This window comes from Hemitrygon akajei, chromosome 12 (assembly GCF_048418815.1).
Source record: "Hemitrygon akajei chromosome 12, sHemAka1.3, whole genome shotgun sequence".
NCBI classification, from domain to species: Eukaryota; Metazoa; Chordata; class Chondrichthyes; order Myliobatiformes; family Dasyatidae; genus Hemitrygon; species Hemitrygon akajei.
The window spans coordinates 67,893,546-67,916,170 of NC_133135.1; the positions used below are offsets into that span (position 1 = coordinate 67,893,546).

General features: G+C 43.4%; 1 protein-coding gene across 1 annotated transcript in view; it reads left to right on the forward strand.

Annotated features, from left to right (window-relative positions):
- The first annotated feature begins 1,778 nt into the window (after positions 1-1,778).
- Positions 1,779-22,625, forward strand: part of acot11a (acyl-CoA thioesterase 11a) — a 105,795-nt gene continuing 84,948 nt past the window's right edge. The window contains exons 1-2 of the mRNA XM_073063377.1: positions 1,779-2,001; positions 11,020-11,215. Of these exons, the coding sequence (XP_072919478.1) occupies positions 11,029-11,215 (187 nt within the window). The 5' untranslated portion in view covers positions 1,779-2,001; positions 11,020-11,028. The remainder of the gene's footprint in view (positions 2,002-11,019; positions 11,216-22,625) is intronic.

Here is a 22,625-nt window from a genome sequence, read left to right on the forward strand (position 1 = left end):
CAACGCCAATAAGACCAAGGAATTGATGTGGACGTCAGGATGGAGAAGTCAATGGAGCACACACCAGTCCTCATCGAGGGATTAGCAGTGGAAAGGGTGAGCAGTTTCAAGATTCTGGGTGTCAACATCTCTGAAGATCTATCCTGGGCCCAACATATTGATGCAATTACAAAAGAGGCAAGACAATGGTTATGTTTCATTAGGAGACTGAGCAGACTCGGTATGTCACCAAAGATCCTCACAAATTCCTAAAGGTGTGTGTGGAAAGCAACCTTAACTGGTTGCATCGCCAGCTGGTGTGGAGGGGCCACTGCACAGGATTGGAAAACGCTGTAGGAAGTTGCAAACTCACCCAGCTCCATCATGGGCACCAGCCACCCCAGCGTCGAGAGCATCCTCAAAAGGCAATGCCTCAAACAGGTGGCATCTGTCATTAAGAACCCCCATCGCCCAGACATGCCCTCTTCTCATTGTTAATATCAAGGATGTGGTACAGGAGCCTGTAGACACACACTCAACATTTTAGGAACCGCTTCTTCCCCACCATCATCAGATATCTAAATGTACAACGAACCCGTATACACTACCTCATTTTTTTCTTCTTTTTTTGCTCTCTTTTGCACTATTTATTTTATATACATAATATATAGTATATATTATATAATAAATATTATATATATATTTAAATATGTATCATATTATAAATATATATATAGTAATTTATAGTTTTTAAACATTATGTACAGTTATAGAACATGGAAATCTACAGCACATTACAGGCCCTTCGGCCCACAATGTTGTGCTGACCATGTAACCTACTCTAGAAACTACCTAGAATTTCCCTAGCGCATAACCCTCTCTTTTTCTAAGCTGCATGCACCTATTATATCTGCTTCTACCACCGCCTCAGGCAGTGCATTCCATGCACCCACCACTCTCTGTGTGAAAAACTTACCCCTCGCTACCTATTTCCAAGAACCTTAAAACTGTGCCCCCTCATGTTAGCTAGTTCAGCCCTGGGGAAAAGCCTCTGGCCCATCAATGCCCCTCATCTTCAACATAATTGGAACATATTGCTGCAAAACAACATATTTTATGACACATGCTAGTAATATCAAACCTGATTCTGATTTTGCTAACTCATCCAAGTAATTTATAAAAATCCCAAAGGGCAGGGGTCGCTGAATGGATACCAGTAGAATACCACTGGTCATTGTGAATGTGACAGAATATTCACCACCTGCTTGGATCAGTGCCATAATGACAATTCTCACAGACCCCTCACTTATCTGCACCCCAGCAACAAACCTAAACATCCATTCCTCTCCCCACTGCTGTAGAGAGGCTGGATTGTGTAACATCTAGAAAATGCTTTGTAGTTACCACCCAGCCTCCTCTGACAGCACCTCAGGAATCTGAGGCCTTTATCATCAAGAGAGGCAGCAGGCACATAGGAGCAGGTTGCTTTCCAATTCCTGCGCCATTCTGACCTGGAAATAATTGCAGGACCTCCAATGTCCATTCCACAGATCCAGACTACTCCGACAATAATTTTCTGAAACATCTCCACCTTTCGTAGAGCACCGGTCTACCATATCCTAACAATTCCGCTTGTGGGCTCCCGATTTCCTTTAAACACGACCTTTGGCGAATCAGTGTGCTAAATTACGTTCTGTCAACAGTACGCAAAGTGTTTTCCAAATTAATCACACTGGCGGGCTCCATGCAAATGTAAGTTCTTTTCCCACAAGGATCGTGGTGGAGAGTAATATTCTTGAACAATTCGAAAGTCAGTACTACCCGAGGGTAGCACGCTGCTAAATTGTACCTGACAAGCACGCCAGGTAATTCCGAAGGAGCATGTTCGGAGTGAGTGTGTCCGAGTGGCGGGGCAGTTCTACAGCAGACCGGGGATTGGCTCAGCGGCAGCCGTGCGCCTGATTGACTGAGTCTGCAGGCAGAGGCGTGTTCCGGCGGGGAGCTCGATTAGTGGCGCTCGAGGTGAGTAAGCACGACTTTCTGGTTGCCAGGTGTCTCTGCTCCTGCTCCTGCTCCGAAAGCTTAAAGACAGCTGTCCTCTCCCTCAGCCTCGGGGTCTGTTTGGGAGACGTGGCTATATAAATGCACGATAGGAGGAGCGAAGTTTCTGTTGTTTTCCACCGGCCTGTTCCGTGGAGCGGAACCTCAGGGAAAGTTCGGCCGATGCTTTATCTCTTTTTCCTCACTTCTTTCTTCTCTTCCCCCCCTCCCTCCCCACCCTCTTCACCTTATCTTCTGTCCCTCCAATTAAGAATCCGGAAGTCTGAACTGACACGATCTAGTATTGGTAGAACTGCGCGTTTACTGTAGAGACGAAGTCATCTTACTGAGGGTGCCCCCCCCCGCCCCCATAATGGAAATACTAATCAAATCATTTAATAAAAATAGAAAATGCGGAAAACTCTTGGTTGTCACCAAGGTTGCATCAAGCAGGCAAAACAAATTTAGCAGCTTAAAACGGCATTTCTGAAACACTATCATCCGCAGCAGGACAAGTACTGTATACATAACCACAATCTGTAGGGGGGTGTATCCTACACTTTAGGATTACAGTCGAGGCAGGGAATCAACGAAGTGTATCTAAAATGTGGTGCTAACCTTGGCCTGTATGTTTGAGAATAGGTGTAACAGCTATCAAGAGAAGGAAGGGTTGGGACCAAGAACTTCCCCATTTTTATTAGTGTTGGGTCCCAACATGTGAATGCTGAATCATTCTCAACAGTGTTTCGTTAGAAATACCAAGTAAATCGTCTACCTCAGTTTCCTCCTGAATTTATCTAAAATTAAATTTTAAAACTTGATTTCTTCCTTTCACAGATACTGAACATTTACAGCATTTTCTTTCATTTCAAATTTCCAAAATCTTTATTTTTATTTCCATTTAGATTAGTAGAACTACTAACAAATTTATCATTCTTAGTCCGGCTTTCATAAGAGAAAATTCTATAACTTCTTTATTCTTTGTTTGAAAAATATTTCTTGATTTCACTCCAAACTAGTTTTAGTTCAATTTTAAGATTTTTTCCAGAGGTTATGTATTCCCTTTATCTAGATTGAATAGGTTAGGACTGTATTCTTTGAAATGTAGAAGATTGTGAGGAGATTTGATTGAGGTATACAAAATTATGAGGGGTATAGACATGGTAAATGCAAGCAGACTTTTTCCACTGAAGTTGGCAGGGACCAGAACAGGAGGTCATGGGTTAAGGGCAAAAGGTGAGAAATTTAAGGGGAACATGAGAAATTTCCTCACTCAGAGGGTCATGGGAGTGTGGAATGAGCTGCCAGCATAAGTGGTCCATGCAAGCTCGATTTCAACATTTAAGAGAAAATTTAGATAGATACATGGATAGTAGGGATAAGAAGGGTTATGGTCTTGGTGCAGGTCGTTAGGAGTAGGCATTTAGATTAGATGGGCCGAAGGGCCTGTTTCTGTGATGTACTTCTCTATGCCAGCTTTGTTTTAAGTCCTGGAGTCAACTTTCATCCTACCAGACTGTTGTCCTAATTTGACCTCTAAGCCTTGGTGTCATATTTGAGAATTTATTAGAGTCTATTCCAAAGCCAACATGCTCCTGAAATGAACATCAAAGAAACTGCAAATGCTGAAAATCCAAAACAAAGAGAAGAAATATATAAAAAGATACTCAACAGGTCAGGCTTTGACCTGAAATATTAACTGTTTCTAATCCCATAGCTGGTTGGTGGCGTAGTGGCATCAGTGTCGGACTTTGGAGCGAAGGCTCCCGAAAAAACCTGGAGAGGGTCTGGAATAGAAGGTGGCAATTCTGATGCACAATCAGAACATGTTACAAGTTGAGGATGCAAGGAACTGCAGCTGCATGAATCTGGAACAACTGGAGCAGGCAGTGGGTCAGTGCAGCATCTGTGGAAGGAAATGGACAGTCAACATTATGGGTTGAAACTTTTGTTTGGACTTGATGAAGGATCTTGACTTGCAATGTTGAGTCCTAGGAGAGAACAAGGAAAGAATCAGCCAATTCAGGATTTAACCAATCCTTATTGGGCAATGTAAAAAAAAAATCAAGATCAAGGCCAATGTTGGTAATCAAATTTGAAGCAACACTTGTTTAGTTTTGGACCTCTTCTATACCCTTTACGTGCATGCAGTTTGTCTGGGTGCATAAGTTATTTGCACCTTTGCTAGAGGGACTAGAAGATCAAGGTAGGGGTAGATGCAGGTGGAGCCATCATCTACCCTCCATCTGTGCTTGCTGTTGGAACGAACTGTGAGTACGTAGTATATGGAGAACAACCCAGACGATGTCATAACTGCAACAACCTTGGATGAGTGGTGGTCGAAACCAATGCAGTCATCTACAAGAACTGCAAGCAGGAAGGCCACCAGACCAAAGACTGCAAGGAAGGCAAAAGTTGTAGCCTATGTGGGGAGGTGGGTCACCTCTGCAAGGACTGCAAAAATGTGCCCCTACCTATGGTCAGACAATAAGAAGGGGAGCTAATGCCAACAACACCTTGAGGAATGCGGGTGCACCCCCTACCAGTACAGAGGCTTCAGCAGAAACTGAGGAAGGGCCAAGCCCCTTTAGCATACAAACCTCAGCCACAAGCTCCCAGGCCCCTCAAGGCAAGGAGTGGAAGAAAGAGGGAATGGCAGGTGGTGAAAAGGAAGAATTCTCGGAAGATATCAGCAAAGAGACAATTGGCTTATTAGAGTAAATGGGAAGGAAAGGACAATGCAGCATTCAGATGCCAGCAATTGTTCCTCGTTGGAGGATGAATGTAGAAAACCGATGTCGCAGGCAGAGAAAGCACCAAAATGGAGCAGTCAAAACCATCAGGAGCTTTCAGACAAATACATGAGGGAGACCAGGAGCAGCACGGAGGCCATGGCCCTGATAGCAAGGTGTCAAGCACGCCACAGCTCTGAGAGACCAGGAGAAACACTGTGGCTGACACACCATAGATGGGTGCAGAACAGTCAGGGACGGACCAAAACAGGAACACATTCTGATCTCCATCCGGACACAACCAGCATTGCCACACCGTGGGGGAAAACCATTCCCAATACCTGAGCCCAGTGGTAGTAAGGCGTTTCACCATGGTTGTGGGTATGAGGGTTTGAGCTGAATGACTGTGTTTGTGAATCCTGAACTCAAACAACTATGGAGATAAATGTGGCATGTCTGTGCACAGTGTGAAGAGAACTGTGTGATGTGTTGACACCAAGGTAAAGGTAATGTGAACTTTCTATGTGACTGTGGGCTGCCACACATCCATAACAAGGTTGTGATGGTGGTCCCGGGGATCGTCTATATGTTTGGGGTTAGGGGGAGTGGCAGAGAACAATAGTTGTGCTTTCAGCTGTGGTGAAGCAACTTCTCTATCTCTGAAGTCAAAGAGGTGATGGGTAGGGGGCTTTGTGTGGCAGACGTAAAGTACTACCAGACTCCACTCCAGCGAATTGATGTGTGTGCCTTGCCCATGCTGAGCAAACAGCCAGCTGACGTCCAGCAACTACCTCTTGCTGGTGATGACCCTGCTTGTCTTTCTGGCTGGTGACTTCAAATGCATCATTGAGGCAGCTGGACAATCCAGCAGTGCTGGTGAGAGACTGGATAGTGGCTCTGGATTCCAGATGGAAAGAGCTAAAGATGTAAAATTGCATGACTCTTTCACTGCATGCAGTGCACAGCTGCAACACGTTTGGGCCAGAATGGACATTGCAGTATGGTCCTCCTCTTTACACCAAAGGCAGTCACTTTGAATCCAATGACATCACACAAGTGTTCTTTTTTGATCACTGCCTCGTGTCACCTACAAGAGGACGAGAAGTCAGGCAGGAGGACTGAGAGGTTGAATGTCAAGCCACTGACCCCAGAGAACATCAAGGAACAAAAGAGCTGTTACAGAGGTTGAGAACTGTGAAGCAACCGAGGTTCTTCATTCTCAAAGGTGTTCAGGAAAGAAGACAAAGTCAGAGGGAATTGTGCCATCTCCAGACAGACTTAGAGCAACTTCTATTGCAGTCAAAGGTGGTGGATATGAGAGAGGAAGCCCAAGAGTTGCGAGCTGAGCTCTTTGCCTCTGAATTCTCCACAAACATCTGTTCCAGGATCCTCTTTGTGGAGCAGGATGAAGTGTGCTCATGTTTCTTCCCAAAGGTTAACAGTGAGAGCTCCATGTTTTAAGGAAGACTTAGTAACTTCCTCTCAGGCAGATGGACTGAGGATCTGCAGATGGATCTATGTGGAACTATACAACAGAAAGGCTACATACAACACGGCCTCCCGGAGGTGTGAGATGATAGAAACTGACCCAGGTGGATGTCTGCCTGGTCAGAAGCGACAAGGAGAAGGCCCACACACGTACATGGTAGACATAGTCCTTGGGGAGGGAACCAGAAATGGATCCATCAGTTCTACACAGATAGGCAGTACGGTATGTATTGAAGTCCAAGTTACTGGGTGGGAGACAGACAGTTTCTGTTGTGTATTTAATATTTCAGTAATATTTGTGTAATCCTGTAAATATGTTGATCAAGGCACGCCCAGGATCCTCTTCAGTTTGCGTATAAGGAGAAGGTGGGAGTGGAGGATGCTATCACGTATTTGCTGCACAAATCACTCTCTCACCTAGATGGGGTCAGTTGTGCTGTGAGGATTACATTCCTTGACTTCTCTAGTGCCTTTAACACCATCCAGCCCAAGATCTTAAGGCACAAACTAACGGAGATGGGAGTAGACTCTCACATGGTGGATTGGATAGTGGACTACTTGACAGATAGACCTCAGTATGTGCGGTTGGGAGACTGTAGGTCTGACACGGTGGTCAGCAGCACAGGAGCGCCGCAGGGAACCGTACTCTCTCCGGTCCTGTTCACCCTGTACACATCAGACTTCCAATATAACTCGGAGTCCTGCCATGTGCAGAAGTTCGCTGATGACACGGCCATAGTGGGGTGTGTCAGGAATGGACAGGAGGAGGAGTATAGGAAACTGATACAGGACTTTGTGATATGGTGCAACTCAAACTACCTGCATCTCAATATCACCAAGACCAAGGAGATGGTGGTGGACTTTAGGAGATCTAGGCCTCCTATGGAGCCAGTGATCATTAATGGAGAATGTGTGGAGCAGGTTAAGACCTACAAGTATCTGGGAGTACAGTTAGACGAGAAGCTAGACTGGACTGCCAACACAGATGCCTTGTGCAGGAAGGCACAGAGTCGACTGTACTTCCTTAGAAGGTTGGCGTCATTCAATGTCTGTAGTGAGATGCTGAAGATGTTCTATAGGTCAGTTGTGGAGAGCGCCCTCTTCTTTGTGGTGGCGTGTTGGGGAGGAAGCATTAAGAAGAGGGACGCCTCACGTCTTAATAAGCTGGTAAGGAAGGCGGGCTCTGTCGTGGGCAAAGTACTGGAGAGTTTAACATTGGTAGCTGAGCGAAGGGCGCTGAGTAGGCTACGGTCAATTACGGATAATTCTGAACATCCTCTACATAGCACCATCCAGAGACAGAGAAGCAGTTTCAGCGACAGGTTACTATCGATGCAATGCTCCTCAGACAGGATGAAGAGGTCAATACTCCCCAATGCCATTAGGCTTTACAATTCAACTGCCAGGACTTAAGAACTTTTTAAAAGCTATTATTAATGCTTTTTGAGATAGTGATTTAGATGCATATCATATTTTTTACTGAGTTAAGTATTGTATGTAATTAGTTTTGCTACAACAAGTGTATGGGACATTGGAAAAAAGTTGAATTTCCCATGGGGAAATGAAATTATCTATCTATCTATCTAAGCATTCTTTGTTTAAATAATTCATTATGTTGTATGTAAAAATATGTAAATTGCATATGTCATGCCGCTACCACATGATATGTGCATACCTTGCTTAAAATAAAACATGAATTTAGACTTGCATTTCGGACTTCCGTGTTCTCCTTTGAGTTTTTTTAATGCTTTGAAGTTTCAAACATAAGTTTCCTCATCAAGACTGGAGTCAGGCAGAGTTGCTCACTCTCCCGTTCTGTTTGTGTGCTGTTTAGAACCCTTTGCCAAATCTGTTAAGATTGACAAGAGCATAAAAGAGGTCACATTGTCAGCAGTGAAAGCAGGCAAGTCAAATCCTCCCTGTACATGGACGACGTTGCCATCTTCTGCTTGGATCCATTGTCAGTTCACAGACTGATCAGCATCTGCAGTCAGTTCAGGTTGGCATCAGAAGCTAAAGTTTCAGGAAGAGTGAGGCCATGCTCTTCTGTAACTGGCCTGACTGATTCAATGTACCCTTCACCATCCAGTCCAACTACCTGAAGGTGCTGGGGGTCTGGTTCAGAGGAACTGAGATGTTTGATCAGAATGGGCTGGAGCAGATTGGGACAGATGATCCTGATGAAGGTCTTGGCCTGAAACATCAATGGTTTATTTTCCTCCATAGGCACTGTCTGTCGTGCAGAGTTCCTTCAGCATTTTTTTTGCGTGTTGATCCAGATTTTCAGAATCTGGCATTGGTTTATTTTTGTCACTTATACCAAGATGCAGTGGAAAAACTTTTCTTGCATACTATTCATACATATCAAGTTATTACTCTTGTAATACTCCTGATATTACATATCAGGTTAAACAAGGTAAAACAGTAACAATGCAGAATGAAGTGTAAAAGCTGCAGAGAAGAGGCAGTGCAGGTAGACAATAAAATGCAAGATCATAATGAGGTAAGTTAAAAGGTCAAGAGCCTGTCTTGACGTGCAAATGATCTGTTCCAAGAGTCTGATAATAGTGGCTTTGAAGCTGTCCCAGAGCCAGTTAGTATGCGCTTCCAGACATCTTCTGTCTGTTGGGAGACTCTCTCTTTGTTGTCCACTGCATTTCAGGATTTGGGACTGAAGCAAGTACTGTCTTAGTTACAGAAAGCAGGTGGAAAATGTAAGGGAAAATAAAAATCTGGAACATGGACATGTCATTTAGACCATCAAACCTATTTAGCAATTCTGTGAGTCAAGTTGAGTCAAGTTTATTGTCATTTCGACCATAAACTGCTGGTACAGTACACAGTAAAAACAAAACAATGTTCCTCCAGGACCCTGGTACTACATAAAACAACACGAAACTACACTAGACTATGTGAGACAGCACAAGGCTACAAGACTATGTAAAACAACATAAAAACTGCACGAGACTACAGACCTACACAGGACTACATAAAGTGCACAAAACAGTGCAGGGCAGTACAATAATTAATAACCAAGACAATGGGCACAGTAGAGGACAAATTACAATATAATAATAAATGATGTAGATGTCAGTCTAGACTCTTGAGTATTGAGGAGTCTGATGGCTTGGGGGAAGAACTGTTGCACAGTCTGGTCGTGAGAGCACGAATGCTTCGGTACCTTTTGCCAGATGGCAGGAGGGAGAGTTTGTATGAGGGGTGTGTGGAGTCCTTCACAGTACTGTTAGCTTTGCGGGTGCGGTATGTGGTGTAAGTGTCTGTCATGGCGGTATCTCCATTAATGATTTTGACCCTGTATCATGTAGTAAATTCATAAATTCTGCAAAAGAGAGTATGTCATGAATGTAGCAGTTCTGTTAATTCACTGACTTGTTCAATCACATTGCATCACTTGCTGTGAGGAAAGACCTCGTGAATTTACAGATTCAACAAATAAAGAATATTAAATCCTATGATAGTCTCATGGTAGGTTACAAGCTAAATAATCAAAAGTCAAAAAAGAATTTCCGCCACAATCTGCAATTCATAGCTGGTACATCTCATAGTATCATTGTACTTCTGAAATGGTGCTTTCCGTAACAGCCCAAAACTGAAATTGTGCTGCTCTCTGCGCCACATACTTCCTCACTATTCTAAAATGAAGACAGATTCTCTGTTTTATTTCCCCCCCAACTGAGGTGCTATGGTCCTCTGTACTCACTTGAAATTATAAGACCATAAGACATAGGAACAGAATTAGGCCATCTGGCCCATTGAGTCTGCTTCACCATTCAATCATGGCTGATCCTTTTTTTCCCCCCTCCTCAACCCTGGTTCCTGGCCTTCTCCCTGTAATCTTTGATATCATGTCCAATCAAGGACCTATCAATCTCTGCCTTAAATACACCCATTGACCTGGCCCCCACAGCTGCATGTGGCAACAAATTCCACAAATTCACCACCCTTTGGCTAAAGAAATTTCTCCGCATCTCTGTTTTGAAAGGACACCCCTCTACCCTGAGGCGGTGCCAGCTTGTCCTAGACTCTCCCACTGTGGGACACATCCTTTCCCCATCTAATCTGTCTAGGCCTTTCAACGTTTGAAAAGTTTCAATGAGATTCCTCTCTTCCCCCCCCCCCCCATCCTTCTGAATTCCAGCAAGTACGGACCCAGAACCATCAAACGTTCCTTGTATGATAACCCTTTCATTCCTGGAATCATCCTTGTGAACCTCCTCTGGACCCTATCCAATTCCCAGCATATCTTTTCCAAGGTGAGGGGCCCAAAACTCTTCACAGTACTCAAGGTGAGGCCTCACCAGTGCCCTATAAAGCCCTCAGCATTACGTCCTTGCTCTTGTATTCTAGACTTCTTGAAATGAATACTAACATGGCATTTGCCTTCCTCACCACTGACTCAACCTGCAAGTTAACCTTCAGGGTGTTCTGCACAAGAACTCCCATGTCCCTTTGCATCTCAGATTCCTGGATTTCCTCCCCGTTTAGAAAATAGTCCACACATTTATTTCTACTACCAAAGTGCATGACCATGCATTTTCCAACATTGTATTTCATTTGCCACTCTCTTGCCCATTCTCCTAATCTGTCTGTCCTTCTGCATCCTACCTGTTTCCTCAACGTTACCTGCCCCTCCACCAATCTTCGTATTAAATTATGTTGGTGATATAGTGTTTTTGGGATCATGGAGGAATGTTATGATCATGGCTCTCTGCATTTTTCTACAAAAATGCCCATCTTCCAAATTTTGCTCCCTTTCCAGGACTTAATTATGGCGGGAAGTGAACAATCGGAGGCACAGGAGGAGTTACTCTTTAGTTTTGAAAATGGAGATAAGTACACAAATCCAACTGAAGTGAAGATGAGTCAATTCATCTTGCCCTGCCATGCCAATCACCATGGAGAACTGATCGTAGGCCAGTTACTGAAGTGGGTGGACACAATGGCCTGTCTTTCTGGTGGGTTGCAAATTTGCCTAAGAAATTTTACATGATACCTTAATTATAGCTATGTGTATCAGATATTGGAAGTTTTCAGGTTAAACTAGTTATAAATTATTACGAAACATAATTAAGACATTTAGCTTAACAAGTCTGTACTAAGCTTTTCCCCTTTATGATGTACCTAGTCTAATCTATTTGCTCCTTGTATTTGTCTTTAGTCAATGAGCCAGGAAAGAGTTTAAGAATGGACTTAGGAAAGCTAGAAGGGAACATGAGAAGGTCTTGATGAGTAGCATTTAGGAAAACTGCCAAGGCGTTCTACCTGTATGTGAAGAACAGAAGAAAGACTAGAGTGAGGGTAGGACTGATCAAGGATAAAAGAGGAACCGTGTGCCTGGAGTTGGAGCATTTAGGAGAGAGCTTTAATGAATACTTTGCCTCAATATTCACTAGTGAGAGGGACCTTGATGAATGCGAGTTCAACATAGTACAAGCTAATGTGCTGGAACATGTTGAGATTAAGAAAGGGGATGTGTTGGAACTTTTGAAAAAAATTAGGAAAAAGTCCCTGGTTTTGGACAGGATATATACCCCAGGTTACTAAAGGGAGCGAGGGAAGAGATTGCTGCCCCATTGGTGAATATCATTGCATACTCACTGGCCACAGGAGTAGTACCAGAAGATTGGATGATGGCAAATGTTATTCTTTTGTTCAAGAAAGATAATAAGGATAATTCTATGAATTATAGACCAGTGAACCTAACATCTGTAGTTGGCAAACTATTGAAGAGGATTTGTGAGGATTTGAAGAAGCATTGTTTAGGGATAGTCAGCGTGGCTTTATAAGGACAGGCCATGCTTCATAGTCCTGATGAACTTTTTTGAGGAAGTAATAACATGGTGGATGAGGTGTATATAGATTTTAGTAAAGTGTTTCATAAGGTTCCCCATTGTAGGCACATCCAGAAATCCAGGAGGCATGGGATCCAGGGAAACTTGGCTTTGTGCATTCAGAATTGGCTTGCCCAAGAAGGAGGAGAGTGGTAGTAGATGGAGTGTATTCTTTCTGGAGGTCTGTGGTTTTCTGCAGGAATCCATTCTGTTCTTTGTGATTTTTATAAATTATTTAGATGAGGAAGTACAATCTGTAAAAGTGTGAATTGATTCACTTTGGAAGGTTGAGCCTGAAGGTAGAGTAGAAGGTTAATGGCAGGATTCTTAGTGTGGAGGAACAGAGGGATCTTGAGGTCCAAGTCCCTCAAAGTTGTTGCACAAGGTGATAAGGTGGTTAAGAAACTGTATGGTATGTTGGTCTTCATTAGCTGGTGGATTGAGTTCAAGAGCTGCAAAGCGAGGTCACAGCTCTATAAAACTCTGGTTAGACCACACAGTGGTAGAGGCAGATACATTACAGACAATTAGGAGCCTCTTGGATGAAAGAAAAATGGAGAGTATGTGGGAGGGAAGGGTTAGATTCACCTGGAGTAGGTTAGAAGGTCACCACAATACAAGGGGCTGAAGGGCCTGTACTCTGCTGTACTGTTCTATGTTCTGAGCAGTTGATTCTTTTCAATAATATTTTGTGACCAGATTTCAGCAAGCCTGCATGGAAATATCCAACTTTTTTGTGATTATCTTAAATATTGTGCTCTCTTATCAATTATTAGAGGGAAACCATTCTAACCTGTTACGTACCAGCAGCAATAGATCACAAATGAGTCAGGTTTTAATGTTCAAATCACTATATTTATTAGTATCTACTCAAAAATATAGAAAATTAAACAAAATAACTACAAGTTAACAGTGTTATGTGTGTGGCTCCCAAACTGTCAAGCTTAGGAACAGTTCTTAAAGTCTTAAGATGGCAAATGGGAAAGGTCCAGTAATCCACGGAGTAAGTGAGGGGAGGGACTGGTAAATCCATGTTAAAACGTAGAGAGGAGGCGATCACGAAGGATTCCACATGTTCCATGCTGGGAAAACGAAGTAACAGTCGCCGAAGATCTTATCCGTCGAGTTGTCCCGAAATCCACGTAGAAATATCACAAGGTGACAGTCACAGACTATATCTTAGCACAAGTGGTTACTACATAACATACCCAAACCCATGTAAGGGTTAACAAAAGTGGTTGCCACAGGATACTCCCAACATTCATGTATGGATCATACGAAGTGACAGTCACACATCCAATATGCACTGTGTGCCGTTAATCAACCCAATCCTTTGGGCATGGGGAAATATCAGACTTTACCCATGGTTGCAGCAAGCTCTTGCCAGCAGCTTGTGGTCCAAAGCTTCCACTCTTTCTCTCTCTCTCTGAAAGTCCCAGCGGTCTGTTGTAGCTTGTTATACTGATGTCATAGTCCCACCTCATCCAGGCGTTTGAAGTGACACCCACGGTAAACAAAACTGTGGTCACATAACAAACCTGATACCTCATCACAAGCCTGATGATTTCTTTACAATCACCTTGTACATTTGATACTTCATCCTGCTTTTCCTCTTAATTGTTACCCCTCATTCCACTGTAATATGCTTATGACCTATGCAGCCCATTTTCCAAGAATGAAGAGTCAACTTGTCTGACCCTTCATATTTGGTACAGGTGTGTGTAGGCTGTTGGAGAACAGGGGTAGTAATCCAAGTAATGCTTTATTCAAACTTCTTTGCTTGACCAGCAATTCCATTGCATTGGCCAGTTAATTATAGGCATTCTGCTTGCTGTCTTCCATTTTTCAGGTTTGCTTTTCCCACTTGCCTCCTCATACATGTTCTGCAAATGTTCATAACAACACAACGTAGGATAACTCAGTGTTATAATTCCAGAGGATCTGTCCTGGGTCATTCTGAATGACATATGAGTACCATTCTGAAGAAAGCACAGCAGCATCTCTACTTCCTTAGAAGTATGTGAAGATTCAGCATGGCATTTTAAACTTTGACAAACTTTTAAAGATGTGTGGTGTGGAGTATATTGACTGGCTGCATCGCAGCCTGCTGTGGAAACACCCATTGCTCTTGAATGGAAAATCCTACGAAAAGAAGTGGGTATGGCTCAGTCCACCATGGGTAGAGTCCTCTCCACCATTGAGCACGTGTACACGGAGCACTGTCGCATTAAAACAGCATCCATCATCAGGGTCATCCACCACCCAGGTCATGCTCTCTTATCACTGTTGCCACCAGGAAGAAGATACAGGTGGCTTAGGACCTGCACCACCAGGTTTAGGAACAGTTAGTACCCCTCAACCATCAGACTCTTGAACCAGAGCAGATAACTTCACTCAACCTCATTTTCCCCATCACCGAATTGTTCCCACAACCTATAGACTCATTTTCAAGGAGTCTTCATAACATGTTCTCGATATTTATTGCTTATTTATTACCACTATTTCTGTTTTTTTTTCTTTTGTTTTTGCACAGTTTGTTCTGTGGCCCAGTTGTGCGCTCTGATGGGTGCAGTATTTCATTGATAGGTTAGCGTAACTGGTGGAACCATACATAGTTCACCAACATTGAGTTGGGATTCACTTTAAGAGGCTGGTCTGACATGATAATGTAATTATGTAAAGTACTCTTACTGCGCATTCTGTTCAGTGTTTGGAGTACAATAATGAGTTGTTACAATTTTTCTTGCATTCTTATTTGCGAAAACTTACATTGGTGACACAGATGCTCCAGGGCAATTTTAGAGTTATTGAATATGTTGGCCAATGTAGTCACTTTGAAATAGTTGGAGTTTAGGGAGCAAAGTACCGTTGCTTAGTTCATACAAGCTGAGGCCCAGTTTGCCCTGCGAGAAATCACCGCCGAGAACACCAGATATTTCTATGTGGTAGCATCGCAGAGCAATTCCACAGCTGCGAGAGTGGTGAGTCTACTAGAACACCCACCTGAACTTGTTAAATACCGATTGCTGAAAGCTTACCTTTTATAGACTTTTGGACTATTGGAGTCTGAGCACACCGAACAGTTGCTCTCCTTGCCCGGCCTCGGCGATGCTAAGCTGTCGGAGGTAATGAACCACATGCTGTCTCTCCTGGGAATATACCCCTCTTGTTTTATTTTTAAAGAATTCTTCATGCAGCAAGTGCCTGATCAAGTTCGCACAGCCCTCGCAAATGCACCTGTGAATGACTATAGGGAGCTTTCTGAAATGGTAATTTGTCTGCAGTCAGCCAGGCAGCAGTTCATCACTCCTCCTTTCCCTACCACAATGAGCCTGGTCAGTAAGGCCCCCAAGATAAAGATGCCTGCAGCTGTGAAAAAGACTACGCCGGATCTGTGTTTTTACTGTGCTTGCTTTGGTATGAATGCTAGGAAGTGCTGACCGCCTTGCTGTTTTTTTTTTCAGTGCCAGCGCATTGGGCATTAGAAGTCTGAACAACACAGGCTGTCGGTGCCAGAGTCATCTGGAAAGACTTGGTATTGTAGGCCAAATAGACCCTGGGCTTCACCAAATCCAAATTGTGGTTGCCGCCCTTGTGGTAATTACTGATGCCTTAATGAGGCCACCACCCCTGATTGATACCTGGACCCGCACATCCTAGACTTTTCAGCATGATTAGTCGGAAAGTTAACTTTTTTCAACGTCAGTCTAGTTAGGGGCTACCATCAGGCGGCTGTGTACTTGGAGGACACTCCAAAAATGGGGATAATAACCCCATTTGGTCTCTGAGTTTCTGTACATGCCGTTTTGGCTGAAAAAAGCAGCATAGACTTTCCAACGGCTGATGGACTTTGTATTTAAAGTCTTAGATTATCTTTTTGATTACCTGAATGACATGCTTGTCATCTGTGCATCCAAATTGGAACACGTTATCTAGTCAGCAAACATTTTCTGAGGTTTTAAGCCAACATGGATTGATTATTAACCTTGCTAAATGCCAGTTTCGAGAGTCAACCATTGACTTTCTTGGCCATCGCATCTCCGCAGAAGGTGCGGAACCTCTCCCATCAAAAGTAGCCACTATTATGGGTTTCCCACTGCCCTGCACCACAAAAGAACTACAGGAGTTTTTAGGCATGTTGAATTTCTACCACCGCTTCATTTTGTGAGCTGTTGAACGTATGCTTCCCCTGTATAGTGCGCTTATAGTACCCCTGATCGCAGGTCAGCAGACATGATCGAGGCATTTGATGATACAGAATGAGCTCTTTCCAACAGGACTCTAATGGCACACCTGCTCCCCAACACACCTTTAGCTGTTACTACTGATGCTTCAGACTATGCTGTGCATGAACAGCTGGTCAGAGGCATGTGGCAGCTGCTCGCCAGTAAATCTGTGTCCCTGAAATGAAGTACAAACGTTTGACCGTGAGTTTCTCAGTCTCTATCTGGCTGACCACCATTTTTGTTTTCTTCTAGAGGGTGGCCATTTCACAGCGTCTGTTGACCACAAACCCCTCATCCATGTGATGGTCAAAATATCAGACCCTTGGTCTGCACGGCAGCAATACCACCGGGCCTACATAGCAGAGTTCACAACAGATATACGACATATTGAGGGGAAAAGTCACGCTGTGGCCAGTTGCCTCTTATGGCCAGCTGTTGAGGCCGTATACACAGGGGTTGACTATGCCGATGTGGCAGCTGGCCAAACTAATGACCCAGAGGTCCCGGCTTACAGAACAGCAGTCACGGGCCTGCGGTTGCTGACATTAGGCTCAGGGAAGCTGGGGTCTCTCTCCTGTGTGATGTCTCAACTGGGCTCCCTCTCCTCATTGTGTCCGCAAGCTGGAGGGGGACAGTTTTTATGTGGCCTTTCACATCCGGGCTGGGAGGCCTCACAAAAACTGGTTGCGCTAAAGTCTGTGTGGCACGGCCTTAGAAAGGATGTGCATGATTGGAGTGCAGCCCGTGTGGGGTGCCAGTAGGGAAAAAAATTAACCGCCATGTCCAGGCACCATTGGCACCTTTGGAGGTCCCTGAGCGACAGTTTGACCATGTCACTGTGGACCTGGTTGGTCCTCTTCCTCCCTCCCATGGTTTCGCCCCTCCTTTCCGTGGTAGTCCGTAGGTGGCTGGACGTCATTCCTCTAGCATGGAGGGCGGACACAGATGTGGCTCGGGTGTTCATCAGCACTTGGGTTGCTCGGTTTGGCACCCCAGTGATAGTCTTTCTGACCACTGTCACCAATTCCTATCAGATCTCTGGGCTATGATGGCCTGGAACCTCAGCGTTAGTCTACATCATACCACTGTGTGTCACCTGCAGTCCAATGGCCTATGCAGGTGGTTTCACAGCTCCTTACAGGCTTCCCAGAGCAATGAGTGTTGGCAGGACCATATCCTGTAGGACCTGCTGGGACTCAGAGGAGCTCCAAAAGAGGATCTGCAGTGATCCGCAGCTGAGTTGGTATACGGGCAGCCATTACGAATGCCAGGTGATGTTTTTCCTGACGCCATGACCGCCCGGTGGGCCATTCAGCAGCATTCCACCCTTCTCAGTAACTTCAGTTCCTTTTCACCTATTCCCGCCTCCCATCGTGGCGTGCAGCACTCTTTGGTTCCTGTTGACCTACATTCTGCCTTGTTTGTTTTCATCTGCCATGATGTGCCAACATCCCCTTAGGCTCCCGTATGATGGGCTGTTCCACATTTTGGAACAGGGAGAAAAGACTTCTATCATAGATAAAGAGGAGTTGCCCTTAATGTATTTCAGTAGATCACCTTAAACTGGCCCACCAAGATCTGGAGGATTCTGCTACCATACCTCTGCTGTCACGACATGAGTGTATCAGTAAACCTCTGGACGAGCCAGAGGCCTCTGCTGTCCCTACACCCATGCCACATAGGATCTGAGGCAGGTGGCTCACAATGCTGGTTTTAGTGAATTCTGGGGTCCTTTGTAGGGTAAGGAAATTAGTGAAACATTCACAGCCACCAACATTGAGTTGGGGGTTCACTTTAAGTGGCTGGTCTGACATCATAATGTAATTACATAAACAACTTTTACTGTGCTCTGTGTTCAGTATTTGGAGTACAATAAATGAGTTGCTATGGTTTGTCTTAAACAGAAAATACCTCTGCCATTTTATTGCAAGAAAGTGAATCTCGGGGTTCTGTATGTACTTCGATAATAAATTTACTTTGAATGTTGAAAGCTTCCTATTGACCAGATATCCTTGAATAGCAAACTTGAAGCTGAAACCCTATAAAATGAAGAGGATTCAGTCATCCAAACCCCATCCTTGAATGGTGAGCTGGCAAATGGTGATTGCTAATTTTATGCAACACGTCTGTAACTGAATGGAATGACTTGTTCTTGTTGTTTAGATTCTTTAATTTGCAACACCATTTGGAAAAGGAACACCATTTATTAAAGTTGAAATAAAATAAGCTAACAGCTTGTGTCAAGATAGGACATCTTAACTTGTCTGTTCTGCTCGTTGGAGATACCTGACTCAATAGCCATCAGTCTCACACTCTTCCCCTGCACCGGTCGCAATCTGGTTCTCGGTGTTGTCCGATTAAGCAACAGCGAGTCTTTTGTGTACAGTTTTTGCAAAAAGGTCTGCTCATTGTTCTGCAATAAAAAAGTGCCCTTGAAAAGTCCAGGTGGCTAACTTTCATTTAATTACCCTGCCTCTGCTTAACCACCCATATCTTAGACTTCTGAGGTAAACAATTCCACAGATAAGGATTCAGAGGGGGCTACTGAGTTCCCTCTACCTAATCATAAACCGTGCAAAAGATCACTCTAACCATTTTTAACACCAAGATAAAAGTGGTTGGGGGGGGGGGGGGGGGAGCAGGCAGGCAGGCACTTTAACCCTTTCACATAACCACTTTCCCACTGAAATATTCACAGAGTGCACCTAAGCAGTGTCCATAGACAGACAGCTGATCAGATTTTTTGGCAGGTTAGTCACTTGTCATAGTTTAAGGTCATTGTTATTCCAGTTCTGATTTGAACTCCCTCATACCCAAAAAGTTTATTTTCAACTTTTTAATAGCTATTGTTGATAAACTCACACCCTTATTTTCACCAGAATGAGTCAACTGTATGGTATGGGACTAGACTTGTAAGTAGAAATGTTATTGTTCCTTACTTTAAAATGATTAGCAAAACATTTTTATAGCAAACTGGCAGGATTTTGTGTGTTGCATACCCCTTTCCAGTAGACCATTTGAGTAATATATTGAATGATCTTTCTGCTAAAGTGCTTGCTCATGTGCTTTCATCTAATAATTTCCACTTGTACTAAAATGATAAACAGTTTCAGTGTTGCATTGAAACTAGACAGCAGGTTGTTTTACTTTGTCTGCATATGTTCTGGGATCCACCCAATGACATTTCAAGGGTGGTTTTCCAAGCAGCTCATCTGATAAGCGTGCCATTTTATCCAATAAAATCATTTCCAATAGTTTTGTTTTGTGACAGCAGCTCACAATGATTGCTGGGCAAATTCTAAACAGCCAGAAAAAAAAATTGCCAAGTCATTTGGGTAGCTGCTGACTACAGCCACATACATGGAGCTCCTCTGTGATTTTGGAGCAGAATTAGGCCATTCAGCCCATTGAGTCTGCTCTACTATTCAGTCCTGGTTGATTTATTTTTCCCTCTCAACCACATTCTCTTGCCTTTTCTCCATAACCATTTCTAATCAAGAACCTATCAATCTCTGCTTTAAATATACCCAATGTTTTGGCCACCATAGCCATCTGTGGCAATGAATTCCACAGATTCACCACCTTATTGCTAAAGGAACTCCTCATCTCTGATATAAAGGGGCCCTCAGGTCCTAGATTCTCCCCTACTCAAAACATGCTCTCTGTGTGCACTCTATCTAGGCCTTTCATATTTGGTAAGTTTTAATGAGATTCTCCCTCATTTTTTAACTGCAGTGAGTACAAGCCCAGGGCCATCAGATGCTCTTAAAATGTTCCCCTTTCATCCCCAGGATCATTGTCATGAACCTCCTCTGGACACTCTCCAACACCAACAAATCTTTCCTTAGACATGGGCCCCAAAACTGCCACAATACTCCAAATATCATCTGACTATTGCCTTATAGTGCCTCAGCATTACATGCTTGTACTCTAGTCCTGTGGAAATGAATGATAACATTGTATTTACCTTCCCCTCTACTGACTCAACCTGCAAGTTAACCTTTAGAACATACTGCACTTTGCACCTCAGCCTTGGAAGCAAATAAAACAGGAGATTAGCCTGACTTTGGTAGTTAAGATGTTGAAGTCCATTATTAAAGATGAGGTTTTGGGGTTACTTGGAGGCACACAATAAAATAAGTGGAAGTCGGCATGGTTTACTTAAGGGGATACCTTGCCTAAGAGTGCCATTGGAATTCTTTGAGGAAATAACAGGCAGGATAGACAAAGGAGAATCAGATGGACTTTTAGATGGCCTTAAAGGTGCTGCACGTGAGGCTGCTAAATGAGAAAGAGCCCTTGGTATTAAGGGAAAGATAGAAGATTGCCTGACTGGCAGAAGGCAAAGTTTAGGAACAAAGGGGTCTGTTATGTCTTTCATGATATTTTATTTCTAATTACTAGATCTCAGTGCTTTCACAGCTGTTGTTGATTGCTCATTATTTGATTACAAATCTGTAAAAACGGAGACAATCTTTTAAGTTTGTACAGATTCTAGATTTGTTTTGGATTCTCCGTTAATTTGATATGATCTAATTGGCTTATTTTGAAGTTTAGGTGGTGATCCCTCTTGAAGGACAGAATTTTACTCTTGTATTTCAAATCCAGTTGATGGTCTCATTACTATTTAGCAGATGACTGGGCTATTCAATTGATCAGGAGAATTGACTTGTGAAAGCCAAGAGTTCAGTTAGTGGCATCTTTTACAGGTGGTGAGTGTTATGTCTTACCTGATTTGGATTGTTATTTGTAATTACTCAATCTCACTACTTACTTGTACTTACAGCTGTTGTTGATTACTCATTATCAGATTGTTAAGCAATTTTGTCATCAGGTTGGCCATTTTATGTCTTTGTACATTTCAATTAGTAGTTAGAAACAATTGTTAGAAGTCAAAGAAATTTCGATCAATATTTGAATCTACCTTTTGTGAGAATGCCGAGAGTACTGTCTTTTTACATCGGCTCCTTGATTACTGTAACGCATGGGTGAATAACAAAGCCATCTTCAAACTACAGTCGGCCTTCCTTATCCGCGGGGGATTGGTTCTAAGACCCCCTGCGGATACCAAAACATGTTGATGCTCAGGTCTCTTATTTAACCTGTCTCAATGCAGTGGTCTTTAGGACCCAGCAGAACCCTGGACCTTATTTAACCTGTCTTAGTGCGGTGGACTTTAGGACCCAGCGGAACCCCGGACCTCATTTAACCTGTCTCAGTGCGGTGGACTTTAGGACCCAGCGGAACCCTGGACCTTATTTTACCTGTCTCAGTGCGGACCTGACTTTAGGACCCAGCGGAACCCCGGACCTTATTTTACCTGTCTCAGTGTGGACCTGACTTTAGGACCTGGCGCAGCTCTGAATCTGCAGTGTTTCTGTTCACAAAAATAATCACGATTGAAAATAAAGTGGAAGTAATAAAGTGAACAGAAAGAGGTGAAATGCCATTGGTCATTGGAAAAGCATTAGGCTACAGTCAGTCAGTCAGCGATTGGAACAATTTTAATGAAGCATGTGAAAGGCCCTGCCCCGATGAAAGCTACAATTATTATTAAGCAACTCAGTGGTTTAATTATTGAAATACATACGTTTCTTAAGTGTTTTATATGCATAGAAAGGTAAATATATTCTATATACTAAGACAAACATTTCACTAACTGACGCTAAATAATACCGGATGTACATGTTCTGACTTCAAATTCGACTTAAAGACGGACTCAGGAACGGAACTCGTTCATAACCCAGGGACTGCCTGTACTTTAAAATCATCTCTAGATTACTTATAATACCTAATACAATGTAAACGCTATGTAAATAATTGTTATACTGTATTGTTTAGGGAATAATGACAAGAAAAAAATAGTCTGTACATGCTCAAACAACGAGTGCAGGAGAGAGAACTTCTGGGTTTTCCTGATCTGCGGTTGGTTGAATCCATGCATGTGGAACCCACGGATAAGGAGGGCCAACTGTACATAGCTAGGACTATCTTGCTTAAGAAAGTGGAGACACTGCTGAGCGAGACCACAATAGTAAAAGGACATTCTCAATGGTGAATCCATCTACGTTATTGATCCTGCAAGCTCCGCATGACATAAAATTAAAATGTTGGCAGTGGAAACGAGAAGCCTTGAAACCGGGTCAGTGTTTTCACGACGTTCGTCTAGATTATCGAGACAGTCTAGCAGATCCGCAGCAAGCATGGCAGTGCTGGAAGCCCATGTTAGGGCCAAAGCAGCGCTAGTCAGGGTGTCATTTGCAAAAAGAGAAATTGATATAACAATAGAGAAAACCCACCTGGAAGCC